At 31.6% G+C, this 20,555-nt stretch overlaps 1 protein-coding gene across 2 annotated transcripts in view; it reads right to left on the reverse strand.

Annotated features, from left to right (window-relative positions):
- Positions 1-365: 365 nt before the first annotated feature.
- LOC126890538 (major facilitator superfamily domain-containing protein 1-like) overlaps positions 366-20,555 on the reverse strand; it is a 180,148-nt gene continuing 159,958 nt past the window's right edge. For both annotated transcript variants that reach the window (XM_050659545.1, XM_050659544.1), the window contains exon 11: positions 366-771. In XM_050659545.1, the coding sequence (XP_050515502.1) occupies positions 750-771 (22 nt within the window). In that variant the 3' untranslated portion in view covers positions 366-749. The remainder of the gene's footprint in view (positions 772-20,555) is intronic.

Consider the following 20,555-nt stretch of genomic DNA (forward strand, 5'->3'; position numbering starts at 1 on the left):
GTGACCTCGGTTTGTATTAAAAAATATCGTCGATTACGTCATTCTATGACGTTAGTGATGATTTTCTCTTTGTAATGCCAAAGTGAATAACTATAGGACACTAAGTTTTATTTTTAGCCGAAATTCAAATAAAATACATACCTACTTTAATTTTATAATATTTGCATATTTGGCCAATACAATCTCAGCAACTGTCAAATTTATCCCAAACTGCATGCAATAATTCTGGACATGCGCGAAACCCAACGATATGTCACAAATGAAAGAAGGTTCTGAGAAGAAGCAGACATATTAAATTCAAATAGAAGTTTATATAATAAACGTAACACAAGTTTCTTTTTGTCATTAAATAAAACTAAATTACCTACATAGAAAAATATATTCAAATTATAAATAATCTCTTAATTATTAATGTAATTATTCAAAAGTACCATTGCCAACAAACTTAGTGACAAAATATTAGTTTGAAACCAGTTGACTAACACTGAGGTAACAAACTGTATTTACAATGACAACGTCAAATTTGAGGAAGTGCAACGAATTTGACAGTAAAGGACCAATATACATTACTTTTTGTACACACTGTATAATAAAAGTACAATAAACCGGTACGAAAGGTGCCCCTTTTTTAAATTGAACTATTTACTAGAACTTTTGAGCAAATAAATTGAAGTTCTAGTAGTTTCTAAAGTTAAAATATAAAAAGTAAATATCGACAAAATTCAATATGAGCTAGATTCCTTTGACGTCTATATCGTAAGCTGAGGGGAGCTGAAACCAAAAGAGAAATGTATATTAACGATTGTTTTAATATTTATTTTGACTTTGTGAATGCAAACGTTAAAAAGGACTTGAAAAAACTGTTGGAAAGAGTACAACAACACCGAAAAGTGTTAAAGCGTTGTAAAAGCATCACTTCTTACTTCTTGCAGTAAAGTTTTTACAACGTTTTTAACGCTTCTTTGTGTAAGAAGTAAAAATTTTACAATATCTTGAGTTTGTCCAATACTCTTAAGACCTCTTTCGATGTAATTGGCGCTTTTTCGATACTTTCCAATATTTTCGAAGGGTTTTTTAATATGTTTTATAAAATTTTCACTCTCTTTCGATGCTCTCCAAGACCCCTGATCCTTTTCGAAATTTTCAGACACTTTGCGAAACTTTTTAACACTGCTTCGACTCGACATTCTCCGACCCCTGTTGAGCTGCCCCCTCCCCACTTGCAAAAATTAAAAAACAAATAGCGCTGATTTACGAGCTCGTCACACTGAGCAGGAATTTAATATTTTAGGAGTCAGCCCCCCCCCCACTACTTATAAATAGGGATATTGAATCGATCTTTGCGGCAGAATTACGAGCTCTTGAAATGATATAGTTTCGATTTTTGAGCTCATCCCCTTCACCCCCAAAAAACCCCTTTGCTGAAAAAAATTAAAATATACCGTATCGCGAATATAATTCCTATAGCTTATATATTCTAAGAATAAACTCTTAAATCAAGCGCATTTCTATTATTGAGATACAACCCGTTCGATAGAAAACCACCCCATCTTCCAGGCTTAAGAGAGAGTTGTACTTAAAATGCATTAAATTAATTATTTGGCGATTAAATATTGTTTAATAATTTATGAGCTCCCAAAATACGCGCCATTAGGTCATTAAATTGCAATTTCTTTTGTATAGTGCAGTCACTGTAGGTAAAAATCAACTATTACCTTCAATTTCGGTGAACCTTCATCGATTTTCACGAAAATTGGTGAGGGGTTAGAGGATACCCCATGAAACAAAGGTGACATGGTACCACCTTGCTCTTTCACCCTGAGGGTGGATACCATCCCTTCTCGGGGGTGAAAATTATTTTATTAAAATAACTCCACAAATCGATAGAACGATAAATTATAAGCAGAATTTCTTATATAAAGTTATTAAAATAAATCAATACCTTTTGAGTTATTAAAGATCAAAGATTTTAATTTTTCGTGAAAAAATGCATGCTTTAAAGAGGTTTTTCGTAAATCACTTAAAAATTGTAAGTTTTTATATAAAAGTTATCATTGCCAAAATTAAAGCTTTGAAAAACCTTTTATTATTAATTCAAAGTAAGTTATAGGTAATTAAATGTATTTTTTTTTCGGCGAGTACACTTCGCGTCAAATAAAACTGGTACACTTTTTTTTCCCAATGTAAACCTGTGTTCAGACTGACAATTATTGTTCGTGAATCACTTCGTTGTTGCCATTACAGATACCGGAATTGCACTAAATCTAAATACAAAAAAATAACGTTTAAAATGTATATTTCGAATTCGAATTGTAATATATAATATATTTAAATTACACACTTGTTAACTGTAAAAGTTATTCATTTTGTATTAATTTCAAATTAAATTTTTAATTTTTTCAGTGTGTTTTATTTATTCTACACAACTTAATGCAGTTTTGTCCTACAATTTACGAGAAACCAATCACAACTCTCGATTTGACATTAAAAATAATAATTTAAAGTCATGTCAAGATTTATTATCTATCATTATTTTTGAATTAGAATATTTTCATAAATTATAATAAAACACGAATCAATGTATGGATACTTAATTGAGATGACGGAAAATTACAATTGTTTTAGTTTTTAGTACCTATATTAAAAAATGCGGTCTGTCGCACAGCACCGTTTTTACCTAGTTTGATATAATATTTTCGTTGAACTGGCAACGTTGCCCTAGAAATGGGAATGACAAGATCAACTTACACAACTTGAAAAACACGATTTTCGGTTATAAGAGTTGTACCAGTTTTTTTTTGACGCGAAGTGTACCTATTCAAATCTAATTATTCTAGCCTAATACAGAAAAACGAAGCACTTTATAAGATATACTTAATATATATTTGTCAAAGTACTCAGAAATACCTAATAAATGAGCACCGACAGAAGTTGATATCATCAAAATCAAGCAAGTAAACATGAAAATAATAAGACCCTTTCAAATTTCTAGTAAAAAATCTTTAGTAACCCCTATAAGACTTTCTTTACTATAGCATAAGTAATGACCTTAAACATTTTGACCGATTTAGAACGCATATTTAAAAAAAATATATATACTTATGTATGATTTAGAAAAAATCAAAATTTTAATAATTTCAATAATTTTCTTTTGATAATAACTCCAAAAATACTCGATACACGTAAAAAATGATAGATAACGAAATTTGAGTTTTTTTATTATAAAAGATTTTACTTGTCTTTTGATTTCTTTATGAATCAAAATAACCAAGATAGAAACGTTTAAGCAAAGAATATATAGCTCCTAGAAGAAGCTTTTATAAGAAACAGATGGTCACGTTTATAAGCAGGCTTGTTGACGAGGGATGTTGCGGCCGCAATGCGGGCGGTGGTGAGATCGCGAAAGCTCCGTAGTCGTTGTCAGGTCTATACACCTCCATGGCACCTACTCAGTTGGAGCGCAAAATCCTATGCTAAAACGTTACAAAGCCGTACCTTTCTATTAGAGTATAATGTATTCGTTGGTTTAAGCCTACATTTTACTGCGAGAACAATGTAACTGGAGCCCTTTAACCTATTATCCTAAAAAATAAAGTATTTGAAAGATTAAAAATGTAATACAGTTTTATAGCTCTTGAAATTACCTTTCAAATAGTTGGATGTGCCTGATGTCATAAACATTCCAAAACAGTTATTCCAAAAAAAAAAAACAATATCATTTTTTGGAAAAATTTTTGGAGTATAAATTTTGATGCTATCAACTTCTTTTGGAACTCATTTGATAGGTATTTCTAAGTACTTTGACAAGTATTTAGTGTTATAAAATCCATCGCTTTCCCGTTATTTAAGCTTGGATCCTTAGATTTGAATACTCGCAGGAAAAAAATATACATACATTCAATTACCTATAACTTACTTTAAATTAACTTTAAATGGTTCTTCAAGTAAGAAATTTATTATATTTTTTATTAGCTTCAATTGTGGTGATGAAAACATGTTTTGTAAAAACTTACAGTTTTTGAGTTATTTACGAAAAATCGCTTTAAAGCATGCATTTTTTTTCACAAAAATTAAAATATTTGATCTTTAATAACTCAAAAAGTATTCATTTATTTTATTAACATTATATAAATTACATAAATTAAAAATTTTGCTTAGAATTTGTCCCTCTATCGATTTGTGGGGTTATTTTTAATAAAGTAATTTTCACCCCCGGGAAGGGGTGAAATCTACCCCAGGCTAAAACCGCAAGTTGGTACCATGTTACGCTACTTTTGTTTGTTAAGGTATCCTATATCCACCCACCAAGTTTCGTGAAAATTAATGGAGGTTCACCGAAATCGAAGGTCATAGTTGATTTTTACCTTCAGTGACTGCACTATAGAAAGAAAATTGCAATTCAATAACTGAAATACGTGCATTTTGTGAGCTCATAAATTATTAAACCATATGTAGTTGCCAAATAATTAATTTAATTCATTTTAAGTAAAATTATCTCTTAAGCCGGGAAGATAAGGTGGTTTTCTTGCGAAGGGGTTGTAGCTCAATAATCAAATTGCGCGTGATTTAAGAGTTTAGTCTTATAGAGAATATAAACTATACGAATTAAACTTCTATTAACTTTTTTGTAAAAACTTAGAGTTTTTCAGTGGTTTGCGAAAAACCGCTTTAAAATATGCATATTTTTCATGAATAATTAAAATACCTATTTGATCTTTAATAACTCAAAATGTATTGATTTATTTTAATAACTTTATATAACAAATTCTGCTTGTAATTTGTCCTATCGATTTGTGGAGTTATTTTTAATAAAATAATTTTCACCCCCGAGAAGGGGTGGTATCCACCCTCAGGGTAAAAGCGTAAGGTGGCACCATGTCACCTTTGTTTCTTGGGGTATCCTCTAAGCACACCAATTTTCGTGAAAATCGATGAAGGTTCACCGAAATTGAAGGTAATAGTTGATTTTTACCTTCAGTGACTGCACTATACAAAAGAAATTGCAATTTAATGACCTAATGACGCTTATTTTGGGAGCTTATACGATATTTAGTCGCCAAATAATTAATTTAATGCATTTTAAGCACAATTCTCTCTTAAGCCTGGATGATGGGGTGGTTTTCTTGCGAAGGGGTTGTAGCTCAATAATCGAAATGCGCATGATTTAAGAGTTTATTCTTAGAATATATAAGCTATAGAAATTATATCAGCGATACGATATATTTTAATTTTTTTCAGCATCTTTCTCTTAAGTTAAATCAATTAAAGGGTTGTTTGGGGGTGAAAGGGATGAGCTCAAAAATCGAAAGTATATAATTTCAAGAGCTCATAAATAGCTGGTAATTCTGCATCAAAAATAAATCGATTCAATATTCCTATTTTTAAGTAGTGGGGGGGGGGGCTGGGTCAGTCCCCCCACTAAAATATTAAATTCCTGCTCAGTGGAACGAGCTCAAACTTTTTAATTTGCGGAATATGAGAGCTCCTAAATAGCTCATAAATCAGGGCTATTTGTTTTTTAATTTTTGCAAGTGGGGGGAGGGGGCAGCTCAACACGGGTCATTTTCCGGCTTAATTAACTCGCGCTTTTTCGACAATCTTTTACACTATCCTAACCTTCGGTCTCATAAAGTTTTTAAAGACTTCTCTATTCTTCTATGATTTCGTCGTTCTCCAAAGCATCGACACTTTTCCGACTCTTTTCAAAGCTTTTTTCCCATTATAGATTTTTTTGACGTTTTTTAACGTTCTTTAGACGCTTTCAAATGCTTCTTAACGCCTTCCAAGATTTTATGGGCGCTTCTGCCGATGTTTCCACACTCTTCTACACTTTGAAACGCGTTTTCGCCGTTATCCAAAGCTGAAGTCTTTCGAAGTTTTTCACGCTATGACCTTAAACTTATACGCTACGGTTGGCCTTCAGGGGTAAATTATTAGCGCCTATTTAAGTATACTCGGTTCACTGATCCCAGCCCCAACCGTTTTCACTCCTTGTGTATTCCTTCACTCAACCGTTCTTTAAAAGTACTTTCTGTTTTGCCAGTCTTCTTCCTGTGGAGTTTTCGTTCTATTGCTTCGTCCACTTTATATCTAAAAGATTTTCGGGGTATGTCTCTCTTCCTTCTTCCTATCGGGCTCTCCACACTGTTATTTTATTTATCCAACGATTTTGGTCTTCTCTTCTGACATATCCGTACCAGGTTAATCTCTTATATTCGATGTACTGTATTATATCTGAGTTCATTCCAATTCTTTTCCTAATTTCTATGTTATTTATTCTATCTCTTCTTGTTACTCTGCAGCTTCTCCTTAGCAATTCCATCTTTGTTGCTATTATTTTGTTTTTTGGTTTTCTTATTTATCGCCAGTTTTCACACCCATAAGTGAGAATATGTTATTATGTATATACTCTTCTTTTTGTTTTTATGCTGATGCTCTTATCCCACAGTACCGGGTTCAATTTTCGTATGCAGTCTCTTGTTTTTCCTAGTCTATTTTTTATATCTTCTTTCGTTATTTCTTTATTTTATATTATGAAACCTAAATACTTGTACTTCAGTATTCAGTTTTCTTTAGGTTTATTTCCATCCCATTCTTTGTATAGTCCTGTTGTTCCAGTTTTCTTATCATACAACTGAGGTCATCTTCGTCTTGTGCGATTACTATTTGGTCGTCAGCAAAACTTAGGGTACATAGATATTCGTTCCTCACTGGTATACCCATTCCTTAGCCAGGGCTGGCGATAACGGGCCTTCAAGGGATGCAATGCAGGCGGGCGCCCCTGTTTGGGGGGCGCCAAAATGAGTTTTTTCTGTTGGTATTATACAAAATACTAATTAACAAAAAACGAAGGGCGCATATGCTACTTTTGCAGGCGGGCACCTTATACCCTAGAACCGGGCCTGTCCTTAGCACTTTCCTTTAGGAATATGGAGCAGCCCTGTTATAGTCCCTTTGTCGTCCTAAAAGGTCTGCATATTCTATTGCCCGTTTTGATAGCTATTTTGTTGTTCTTGAGTGTCTTACTTCTTTTATTAATATTCGTGGAACTTCGATGTCTTCCATTACTTCCCATACCTTGGTTCTAGGTATAGAGTCATATACTTACTTAAGATCTACGAAAGCCAGTTGGACGGATCTATTTTTGGCCATTCTTTTTTCTATTATAGTTCTTAGGCCCCCATATAAAATTATTATTTATGACCACACCGTTGAAACTTTTTGTACTTGTTATTTGGGTGGAGTCGGACAAATTTCGAGCTTAGCGCATCATGGCAGTGGGGCGTTTGTCTGTCAAGCGGTCACGAAGTTGTCAATTTTATGCAAGAAAAAAATTTATAACCACATTGGTCATTTTATTTTAATCAATGGTTTTTATCATATAAACAGCGAAAATAATTTTGTCGGACAAAAATATTGGGGCATACGACGCGTCGGACACGCTAATTATGTCAAATTTATGAAAATAATAAATTTATTACCACATTGCTAATTTTATCAGAATATACCATAAAACATTTTTACAATAATGTGGTAACCTTGTCGGACAATTTTCACGGGGCATATGCGCAGTCGGACGCGCCGAAGATGTCAATTTCCTGAAAGTTTTTTATTTATTACCACAGATGTCATTTTTATTTTGTGCTGTTCTTTTACATGTGTAATGCATATTGGATCACTTGTCGGACAAAAATAATGGGGCGTTTTGGAGATACAGGGTGTCAAAGTTAAACTTTTTTTTTATTTATTATTGAATATTTCCTGACAGGTATGAGATAACAACATGAAATTTGGTATGTTTGGGTTTTTTGGGTCGAGAAAACTAAATTCCCTACCAAAAATTATGCATTGCCCAGAGGGCGCCACATACACCTTTCAGCACTCATTTATTACGTTCAATTTTTTTATCCCTCACTCTGTATAATTTTGACATTAAAATTTTTATTTTCCTATTAGTTTTACTTAAAAAAGGTATACTTCTTTCATCTCCCTAAACTCAACCGTTTTCGAGATAAACGCATTTTAAATCTGCGATACACCATCATTTTTAGCATAATATCATTGTAGTTACACCCGAAAAATAACTTAAAACCATAAAATTATCCAAAAATGTATCGCAAATTTCTTCAAATAGAATTTGCGATGCAATGACATAAATTTGAGAACTGGCACAATTATTATGGTATTAAATTATTTTTCGGGTGTAACTACAATGATATTATGCTAAAAATGATGGTGTATCGCAGATTTAAAATGCGTTTATCTCGAAAACGGTTGAGTTTAGGGAGATCAAAGAAGTATACCTTTTTTTAAGTAAAAGTAATAGGAAAATAAAAATTTTAATGTCAAAATTATACAGAGTGAGGTATAAAAAAAATTGAACGTAATAAATGAGTGCTGAAAGGCGTATGTGGCGCCCTCTGGGCAATACATAATTTTTGTTAGGGAATTTAGTTTTCTCGATCCAAAAACCCCCACATACCAAATTTCATGTTGTTATCTCATACCTGTCAGGAAATATTCAATAATAAATAAAAAAAAGTTTAACTTTGACATCCTGTATCTCGGTTATTATAAACTTTGTACTAAGATAAGTTTAAATCTAAGCTAACTAACTAAGCTTAAATCGGTCTATTTTTACCTCAGGAACCTGACGTTAAGCTATGGCCCATTATTTACCAAATTTTACCTGTATATAAATTAAATGAAATTGAATGTATTGTTTCTCGATTCCACGTTAAGATATATATGGTCGCCTTTCTATGATTATCTCTCAAATGATCTAGTGTCCATCGAATGTACACTAGAGTTTTTTTTCTATTCGAAATAGAATAAAAAATTATTTTAATGGCCGGTAAATGAACTCGTATTGCTCTATTTTTAAATAAATCTATCTAAATTTAGCGTCGCAACCACTACCACTACATAAACCATTTCGGCGATAATGGTCAAATGGATTATACTTTTGGAACTAAATACCTTCTAATCGGTATTACCGATTTTGATCACTAAATATGAGTTTGAAACGTATTGAGAAGTAGTGTCTGATGCATCCAAGGTCAAGTAGGATAACTGAAGGTATTATAGGACTATTGAGCTTGAAAAACCGGTTTTCCTAGAGAAAATAGATTTGATCACACTTATGAAGGCTATAACTTAAAAATTCGAATTTTCCCAGATAGAGGTATACACCGATAGACGCATCTGGAGTCCTCCTTAGTTGTTGGCGCAATTTGTAGGTTGAAATTTTGAGTAATTGTCTAAAAACCAAAATTTTCAAAGTTTAGTTTTTCGGTTTTCCAGCTGTACTGAGCCGTGTGTATCTCTGATCCTAACCACTTAAGCACTATTTGAAAGCTTAACTCATTGCTATTAATCTGGTGTACTTTTGGTTTTCCTGTCTTTCCTTGAACCTAAGATATATACCCCCAAAAAATATGCCGTTTTGTACCTACCAAGTCCTATAGCTGGCTTATGGGTGGTCTAAAGTCACAAGCTATACCGGTTCTGAATCGGCCCTGACCCCCTCTTAAAACATAGAAAAGAAATTCAGATCGGTATAACTTTTCCACAAACATACGCACAAACATACAAAACATTTTCCCCTTTTTAAATAGAAATTGAATAAAATTTCTGAGATCGGTAACTTTTGAATGGTATATACAATTTTCAAAATGGCAATGGGATAAGACAGGGAGATTCCCTGAGTCCTCTGTTGTTCAACCTGATCATGGACGAAATAATAAAAAAGTAAGAACAAAAATAGGATACCAAATGGGAGAAAAACCACATAAAAAGACTAAATGCATGGTTACAACAGTAGATCTAATAAGGTGTAAATTAGAGCTGGAGGGTCAAATAATAGAACAAGTCATGGAGTTTAAATATCTAGGCATCACGCTATGCAACTACGGAAAGCTCGAAACAAAAGTGGAAGATCAGGTGAATAAAGCAAACAGAGCCGCAGGTTGCCTGAATGAAACAATATGGAGAAATAAAAACATCAGAAAAGAAGTGAAAGGCAGAATTTACAAAAGAGTCATCAGACCAATAATGACATAAGCGGCAGAAACATAACCTGATACAGAAAGGACAAAAAAAGCTATAGAAACAGCAGAGATGAAAACATTGCGTAAAATCGATGGTAAGACGCTGTGGGATAGAGCTAGAAGTGTAGATATATAAAGGGGATGCAAGGTGGACAACATTAATAACTGGATGAAAAGCAGAAGAGTAGAATGGAACGACCACATAAGCCGAATGACAACAAATAGAGTAGTAAGAACGGACAGAGACGGTTCCCCAATAGGAAGACGATCAGTGGGAAGACCACGAAAAAGATGGAATGACAACTTACTGGAGGCACATTGAAAAACAGACAGAGTAATGTCTATATAAAAAGAAGAAGAAGAAGAGAAGAATTTTCAAAATTAAACATGCGTTGGAAAGGTAATGTTCAGTACTATAAGAAGCCGTAAAATCGGACTTAAATTTTCGAAATTTTTGGGAGTTTTGGGGACGAGAACGAAAAACAGACCCTAAATGGGAATGGCCGTAACATCCACACCCTTGTACCAAAATAGATGGTTGACATATTTCGCTTTTCCTATATTTTAAGATTGGATTTGGCCCAATTTTTTCAATTCAGTCACATTTAGAAAATCGAAAATTTCTTTTATGATATAGTGTCGCATGTACGGGAACAGCCGTTCTCTGGGATATAAAAAAATAATAAGCATCAAGGAGACCAAAGCGAACTATAAACAATTTTTCTCGGTTAGATCTACATAGATCACACTGAAAATTTGTAGAAATACTCCTTATAATGTTTATAAGGACGTAACGTAGAGAACGTTCCAAAATTTTAGAAACATTTTCCGAAATTTTCCCTCTTGTCGGAAAATCTGTTTGGAAAATTTTGGGTACAACTCACCGTCATGCCCTTTTAAGTGTTGTACATAGCGTATGTACCAATTTATAGCTAAATCGATTCAAAAGAAACCGAGAAACACTGTTTTAAAATTTTTTTGATAATACCTCCTCCTCTATAGCCTAAAAGACTTAACATTTCTGTTCGTTTGCCCCAACATTTTTGTCAGACAATTAGATTTTTTGTTCAAGAATATAATTACTTGTAACTTACTGCCTTTGTCGGAAAATTGGTTTTAAAGATAAGGGATGCACGAACCCAGCAGAGTTTAAAAGTATAATTTATTAATAAAAATTAAATTTTTTGTCCGACTTTGGATTTGACCCAATATTTTTGTCGGACACTTAGATTTTTTTATTTAGAATATTTGGGTACAGCTCTACGTCATACCCTTTTAAATGTTTTACTTAGTGTGTGTACCAATTTTCAGCTATATCGATTTAAAAATAACCGAGAAAAACTGTTTTAAATTTTTTTTTTGATAATACCTCCTCGTCGATAGCCTAAAAGAATTAAGTTTTCTGTTCGTTTGCCCCAACATTTTTGTCAGACAATTAGATTTTTTGTTTAAGAATATAATTACTTGTAACTTACTACCTTTGTCGGAAAAATGGTTGTAAAGATAAGGGATACACGAACCCAGCATATTTTAAAAGTATCGTTTATCAATAAAAATTAAATTTTTTGTCACACTTTGGATTTGCCCCAATATTTTTGTCGGACACTAAGATTTTTTGATTTGGAATATAACTACTTATAACCTGATACATGTGTCGGAAATTTTTTTTAATTGTAGAAAAAAAACTACAGAACGATGTTTGTCATTGTTCAAGCAGTATGTAGGCAAATATCAGATCACAATTTTTCTAAACTTTTCCCTCTTGTCTGAAAATTTTTTAAGAAAATTTTGGGTGCAACTCTACATCATACCCCTTTAAATGTTTTACTTAGTGTGTATACCAATTTTCAGCTAAATCGATTCAAAAATAACCGAGAAAAACTGTTTTAAAATTTTTTTTGGTAATACATACCTTCTCGTCGATAGCCTAAAAGAATTAAATTTTCTGTTCGTTTGCCCCAACTTTTTTGTCAGACAATTATATTTTTTGTTTAAGAATATAATTACTTGTAACTTATTGCCTTTGTCGGAAAAATGGTTTTAAAGATAAGGGATGCACGAACCCAGCATAATTTAAAAGTATAGTTTATTAATAAAAATTAAATTTTTTGTCCGACTTTGGATTTGACCCAATATTTTTGTCGGACACTTAGATTTTTTGATTTAGAATATAACTACTTATAACCTGATACTTGTGTCGGAAATTTTTTTTAATTGGAGAAAAAAAAACTACAGAACGATGTTTGTCGTTTTTCAAGGAGTATTTACGCAAATATCAGATCACAATTTTTCTAAAATTTTCCCTCTTGTCGGAAAATTTTTTGGGAAAATTTTGGGTACAGCTCTACATCATACCCTTTTAAATGTTTTACTTAGTGTGTATACCAATTTTCAGCTATATCGATTTAAAAATAACCGAGAAAAACTGTTTTAAAATTTTTTTTTTGATAATACCTCCTCGTCGATAGCCTAAAAGAATTAAGTTTTCTGTTCGTTTGCCCCAACATTTTTGTCAGACAATTAGATTTTTTGTTTAAGAATATAATTATTTGTAACTTACTACCGTCGGAAAACTGGTTGTAAAGATAGGGGATACACGAACCCAGCATAGTTTAAAAGTATAATTTATTAATAAAAATTAAATTTTTTGTCCGACTTTGGATTTGCCCCAATATTTTTGTCGGACACTTAGATTTTTTGATTTGGAATATAACTACTTAAAACCTGATACATGTGTCGGAATTTTTTTTTTAATTCGAGAAAAAAAAACTACAGAACGATATTTGTCGTTGTTCAATGAGTATGTACACAAACTATCAGATCAAAATCTTTCTAAAATTTTCCCTCTTGTCGGAAAATTTTTTAAGAGAATTTTGGGTTCAGATCTACGTCATACCCTTTTAAATGTTTTACTTAGTGTGTGTACCAATTATCAGCTAAATCGATTCAAAAGTAACCGAGAAACACTGTTTGAAATTTTTTTTGATAATACCTCCTCGTCGATAGCCTAAATGAATTAAGTTTTCTTTTCGTTTGCCCCAACATTTTTGTCAGACAATTACATTTTTTGTTTAAGAATATAATTACTTGTAACCTACTACTTTTGTCGGAAAAATGGTTGTAAAGATAAGGGATGCACGAACGCAGCATTGTTTGAAAGTATAGTTTACTAATAAAAATTAAATTTTTTGTCCGACTGTCGATTTGCCCCAATATTTTTGTCCGACACTTTGATTTTTTGATTAAGAATATAATTACTTATAGCCTACTAATGTTGTCGGAAAAATGGTTGTAAATAAAAAAATTTCAGGAAATTGACATCTTCGGCGCGTCCGACTGCGCATATGCCCCGTGAAAATTGTCCGACAAGGTTACCACATTATTGTAAAAAGGTTTTATGGTAGATACCGTTAAAATTATCCATGTGGTAATAAATTTATTTTTTTCATAAATTTGACATCTTTAGCGTGTCCGACACGTCATATGCCCCAATATTTTTGTCCGACAAAATTATTTTCGCTGTTTATATGATAAAAACCATTGATTAAAATAAAATGATCAATGTGGTTATAAATTTTTTTCTTGCATAAAATTGACAACTTCGTGACCGCTTGACTGACAAACGCCCCACTGCCATGATGCGCTAAGCTCGAAATTTGTCCGACTCCACCCAAATAACAAGTACAAAAAGTTTCAACGGTGTGGTCATAAATAATAATTTTATATGGGGGCCTAAGAACTATTAGTTGTTCTACCGTGTAAATGTGATCTATAGTGCAGTCATTGAAGCGTAAAATAGGTTTTTACCTGCGAAATTTTTTACTACATATTAACCGATTTACATGAGATTTTGGAATTAGGCTTATCTTACCCTTAAGTTCAAAAGTGATATTGACCCGAACGCCGTTTTTTATTTTTAAGGGGTGAAAACAACCCCTTAATGGAAAAATTGACATTGAGCCGTTTTATCGCCAGAAAACGTGTTTAATAATAAAGAGTGACATTGTGAAGTGTTTTCTAACATAATAACCTCACGTTAAACTGATTCCCCTTGAAAACCGTAAAAACCTTGCAAACAACCCCTAAATAGAAAAAATTTACAAAAAATTAATTTAGTATGACAAAAAGATTTAAATATAGAGAAAATGATACTTTACGCTCTCTATCTTAATTATCATATTGTTAACCCCCTTTCAAATAGAAAAAAATTACAAAAAATTAATTTGGTTTGACAAGAAGACTTATAAATAGAGTAAATAATATTTTACGTTCTCTATCTTAATTATTTAATTGTTAACCCCTTTCAACGCTTAAAATCAATCCCTTAAAAAATATACTTTTATGACACAATTTTAATAAGACCTAATTTAAACAAAACAGTTTTTCACTATTCTCACATTTTTTATTAAATAAAATGTTGAAATCAGGAGTCTCGTTAAAATATTTAATTAAGTATATTATAAACACCTGCTTATTCCTTTGCAGACGGAAATATACTGGTCACATTATAGCATACATATTTAAGAAATTCGTAACGGAAAAATGGAGCACGCACAGTAGACCACCAACAATACAAAAATTCACGCTCCGAAATGTTTAGTTTACTAAGTAGAAAAAAATACGATTAGTTTTTGGGCCATAACTACTTCAATTTTGAAGCTATCACAACTTATAAAAAAACTATTTTGAAGGTAATTAAAAGAGCTACAACTTTTGTCATTATAATATGTAGTAAAAAACCTTTTATTTTAAAACGGTGAAGGGTCAAAAGGCTCGAGAGAGACTGTGGTTGCGCTACCGCGCGCTCTTTAATCAATCATGTTTTCGTCAATTTTTGTGTTATAGGAAAAACAAACAAACCAAAATTTTTGTCAAAAAAAACATTTTTTTATTATTCCACTTTTTTACGTATCTTTCATTATTTTTAAGATATTATGAAAAGAAGGTGGTTTTTTTTTAAATTCGAAAATTTTTTTCTTAAAATCGTGATTTTTTCAAAAATATGTGTTCCAAAGCAGCGAAACTGCTACAATCCATCAAACTCTTTATATTAAAGTTGATTCTAGACGGAATACGATTAATTTTAATTTTGGTGGAAATGGCACTTATGAAATCCATTGATTAAAAAAAAACATTAGATGTTCCCCTTTTTCTCATTACAGCTCATTCATTTTACGTACAAAAGACTTTTAACAGTGCTCATGTTAAAACTTATTTTAAGCAATATAAAATCCTTCCTCATTAGCATGCATAAAATTTATTCGCTCTCCCCTAGATGGCATTGAATACATCGCTTAAATTTCACACAAAATAAAAAACGGCTTTAATCTTCAATATCTCGCTTAATATTACGCTTAGAACACTCTTTAAAAAACCAATTTGTTCATTTTTTACCTGTTACAATTTTGTTCATAATAATTAAAATGCATATTTTTGGATATATTTGCAAAAACTGTTAAAAAGTGAGAAAATTCCGAATTTTCAATTGCCAATAACTTGAAAAGTATTGAGTTTTTGAAAAAACTTTATACAACATTTTTTGCTTAAAATTAGGTCTTCTATCGATATCTGAGGTTATTTTGAAAAAAAAAATCCACCACTGAAAAGGCGTGGCAACCACCCCCAGGGTGAACGGAGTTCGGGAAAATATCACTTTTGAAGTTATGGGTAGGATAAGCCTAATTCCAAAATTTCATGTAAATCGGTTCATAGTAAAAAATTTCTGAGCTAAAAAGCTTCAATGACTGTACTACTAAGCATGCTTTCCCTGCTGTGAAAGTGCCTGGTTTTCTCCGATTTTCTCCTTTATATAAATTTTTTATTTTTTCTTTATGGTGTTTCCGTACCGTACAGCCTGCCTATAGACGATCTGATATTCTTCTATTTTTAATAAAACAAGTCTGCAACAATAAGTTTATTTGAGATAGTAATAGAGACCTTTTCATCACAGTTTTTTGTGTGCATGCGTTAGTATCGGCCATTTTTCGTAATGTTCGTTGTAAATAAACACGTTAGGTTAGGTTAGGTTAGTGATATAAATAACGAAGTGTCTGCGAACACATAATTAATATAAAAAAATATTAAAGAAAGTAAAATAAAAAATGCATCAATTAGATAAGGAAATAATAATAATAAAATATATGTAAAAGCTATGCCTGGAGCATACATACTATGTATCAGATCATAAGCTGCTAAAAATGAATTGCAGGCTTAGGGTAAATAATGCGGAAAAGTTCCAGATGAAACTGATAAACAAGGAAAACCGACAAATATTAGAAGACACAAATAAGTAAGGAATGGAATAAAAATAGGAACATTCAGATTAAAAATAGTGCACACTGCGTAAAAGAAAAAATATTGGAATCACAGGAAACCTTAGATTTAGTGGAAAAAAGAAGAGTTATACTATAACATACTACAAATCAGGAAACAACATTCAAGAAATAGTGGAGCTAAGTAGAAAAATAAAACATATGTACATCAGATATAAAAATAACCATATAAATAACGTGTGTCCAGAACTGAAGCCACATGCAAACCTCCATGGAGGTAATGAAAACTTATATATATATATATATATATATATATATATATATATATATATATATATATATATATATATATATATATATATATATATATATATATTGCCTGAGAATCCAAGCCACAAATTCAAGCCATTTAACACCATAATGAAGAGAAAAAACCCGACAAAGAGATCAATGCAGAAACCTGGAAACATTGCTACTCAGAATTATACACACACTTCAAAAGATGCGTCAGACTCAGAAGACAAGAAACATGCAATCAAAGAACCAATCATTTTGCGAGAAGTAGAGAAGGCTCTCAACCAACTAAGAAGCAAAATACCCCTGGGAGAGATGGCATACCAGCGAAGACTAAAAGCAATGGGTGATATCGGCTTGGATGTCATACTGTGGATCACAAGTGAATGCCGCATGCAGCAATTACAGAACCATTGCCCTTTAGTCTAAGATCCGAATAGGAGGACGAAATGTACCCATCTGCTTGCCGGATGAAACATTTTTTTTTTATTAAATTTCATACATAGACAAACACGACCAGCATGGGTTGCCTATCAAAATCGTGTCATAGCTATATAGTCCAGAGAAATAAGATTTTTCTCGTGACACCTCCCCCTCCAGGCCGAATCCAAATTTTTTGAGTAGTATGGACATCTATATTATTAACCTATATGTTTCCTGCAGCCGATTTTGATGATATACATAGTTATAAACAAATAAAAATCAAAAAACGCTAAATTTTCGCTTTTTTCGTCTATTACCCAAAAATTTAAGCACTTTAAACAAATTGGAGAGTAAGAAACTCATAAATCGTATAAAAAACTTCAATATGGCGTTCGCTGAATAGGTCCATCCTTATTGGTTGCTTATAAAATTGCAAAGTAAATCATAAATTTTGAGTTTTTATAAATATTCATAACTTATGTAAAAATTAACTTAGAACCTTCTTATTACACGGAATGCTGATACTTCTTGTACTTAAATTATATTTTAAATATCAAAGCAATTGGTCAAATAGTTTAAAAGTTATTTATTTGTTTATCAGAAATTCATTTTTTTGTGCAACACTATTAGTCAGAAAATTATGAGGCTACAATAATACTTCGGACAGTTTATGAAAGAAGAAGATTTAGGCTATTAACTTAATTTAAAAAAAATGACAAAAAATAATTATAAATAGTGTAAAATTATTTTGCAAAAGCATGTCGATTTTTTTGCTTACTTATAAACAATTAGAATAACTTTTTAACCGTTACCCGTAGAAAAATTATTTTTTCATATTTAGAAGGACTGAATTTTTGTACACATTTAGAAAGAAAAACAACTGTCCTAGGACAATTAGGGACAAATTTAGCCCCCCCATTTTTTTAATTCACATGTTTTTGCAAAATAATTTTGCAATATTTATAATTATTTTTTTGTAATTTTTTTAATTAAATTAATAATGTAAATTTTCTTCTTTCATAAACTATCCAAAGTATTACTGTAACTTCATCATTTTCTGACTTACAGTGTTGCAAAAAAAAATTAATTTGGGATAAACAAGTTAAATAACCTTTAAACTATTTGACCAATTGCTTTGAAATTTAGGGTATGCATTAAGCACTCTAAGTCTCAGCATTCCGTGTAATAAGAAGTTTCTAAGTTAATTTTTTCATAAGATATGAATATTTATAAAAACTCAAAATTTATGATTTATTTTTCAATTTTCTACGCAACAAATAAGGATAGACATATTAAGCGAACGCCATGTTGAAGTTTTTTATACGGTTTATGAGTTTCTTGCTCTCAAAATCTTTTAAAATGCTTATTTTTTAGTAATAGACGAAAAAAGCGAAAATTTACCGTTTTTTATCTTTATTTGTTTGTAACTATGTATATCAACAAAATCGGCTGCAGGAAACATATAGGTTATTATTATAGATGTCCATACTACTCAAAAAATTTGGTTTCGGCCTGGAGGGGTTTGTGTCACCAACAGGATATTTTTTTTCCTTATTTCTCTGAACTAATATTTAAGGGGGGGGGCGTAGGGATTGAAATCACATTTCAAGCACATTTTTGTGAATTTTTTTGAAAGTATGATAAAATAATTTTATTTTTGAATTAAATTAGCGTATTCAGTATAATTCAAAGAATACTCAAAAAAAAAATTCAAGGAAAAATTATTGAAAAATAAGCCAGCGGTGGCAAATTTTTAAGCCACCTCGAAAAAAAAAATGGATTTTGCGGTGGACATCCGAACTTATCATTGGATCATGGTAAAGAAAAAATTCAAAATTATTTTATTTTAGCTTTTTTTGTCGAGATAACTGTCGAGTTTTTTTAGTTATAACGAGTTTTGACTTTTTGGTATCACTCAGAAATCAAAACAACGAAATTTTTTGCACAAAAAGGGCGAAAATCAACATATTTATTGTTGTTAAATAAAAAATAAGCATAAAACAAAAAATATATCGACAGCGTTATCTCAAGGAATGTCTAAAGAAAATATGTACAAAATTCCAGGTGGGTCGGTCAAGTAGTTTTTGAGTTACAATGTCTACAGCCTCTGAAAAAAGCAGTTTTGAGGAAAAAGCGTTTAAAGTATTGTCAACTTTTATTTTCAATTTCTGTTTTATTTTCAGTTTTTCTGTCAAATCGTAAAATTATGCACACCGGAATATCTTTTTGAATCGCGGAGTAACTTACAAAAGAAAATGAGAATAGCTGTTGATCGTTGTTCATTACGTTCAAGCGTGCTGACGCGAACCTGCTGCAAAGCGAGTCGAAGATAGGGATATTCAACACTATCACCTTCGACTCGCTTTGCAGCATGACCGTTGCAAACGGTCAACAGCTGTTCTCATTTTCTTTTGTAAATTACCCCGTGATTCAAAAACATATTCCGGTGTGCATCACTTTACGATTTGACAGACACAAAAAATTTAAAATAAAAGTTGACAATACTTAAAAGCGTTTTTCTCAAAACTGCTTTTTTCAAAGCCTGTAGACATTGTAACTCAAAAACTACTTGACCAACTCACCTGGAATTTTGTACATATTTTCTTTAGACATTCCTTGAGGTAACACTGTCGAGATATTTTTGTTTCATGCTTATATTTGTTTAACAATAATAAATATGTTGATTTTCACTCTTTTTTCTGTAAAAAATTTCGTTGTTTTGACTTCTGAGTGATACTAAAAAGTCAAAGAGCATTAAAACTAAAAGAAACTTGACAGCGTTACCTCGAGAATATCATAAGCTAATAAAATATTTTTTAATTTTTGTCTACCATGATCCAATGATAAATTCTGATTCTGTCCACCGCAAAATTCATTGTTTTTTGAGGTGTCTTTAAAAATTTGCCACCGTTGGCTTATTTTTCAATATTTTTTCTTGAATTTTTTTTAATATTCTTTGAATTATACTTAATATGCTTATTTAATTTAAAAATAAAATTATTCTCTCATACCTTCAAAAAAAATTCACAAAAATGTGCTTAAAATGTTGATTTCAACCCTACGGCCCCCCCTTGAGGATAGCTATGACACGATTTTATATGCAAGCCAAATCCTGCTACATGTAATCAATGAATGGCTAAAGAACTTTCTACTTCGAGAAATACCCGAAGAACAATGCAGATTCATACCAGGAAAAAGAACGCGTGAGCAGATATTGAACACCAGACAGATAATAGAAAAGGCGATGAAATACAATATACCAATGTTGCTCGGTTTCGTAGATTACACAAAGGCTTTTAATTCAGTAAAATGGGATCATCTCTGGAGTATAATGCGAAATATGGGAGTACCTAACCACTAAAAACTAAGCGAAAGTTAAAATATACGGAATATATTCAAATGCGGTCAAAAAAAAAAAGAAAAAAACTAGAAAGAAAAAAAATACTATCACCATTTTTATACCACATATATTCTGAATATATAATGAAGAAAGTACTAGATGAATAGAATGGACCAA

Source organism: Diabrotica virgifera, chromosome 8 (assembly GCF_917563875.1).
Source record: "Diabrotica virgifera virgifera chromosome 8, PGI_DIABVI_V3a".
NCBI lineage: Eukaryota > Metazoa > Arthropoda > Insecta > Coleoptera > Chrysomelidae > Diabrotica > Diabrotica virgifera.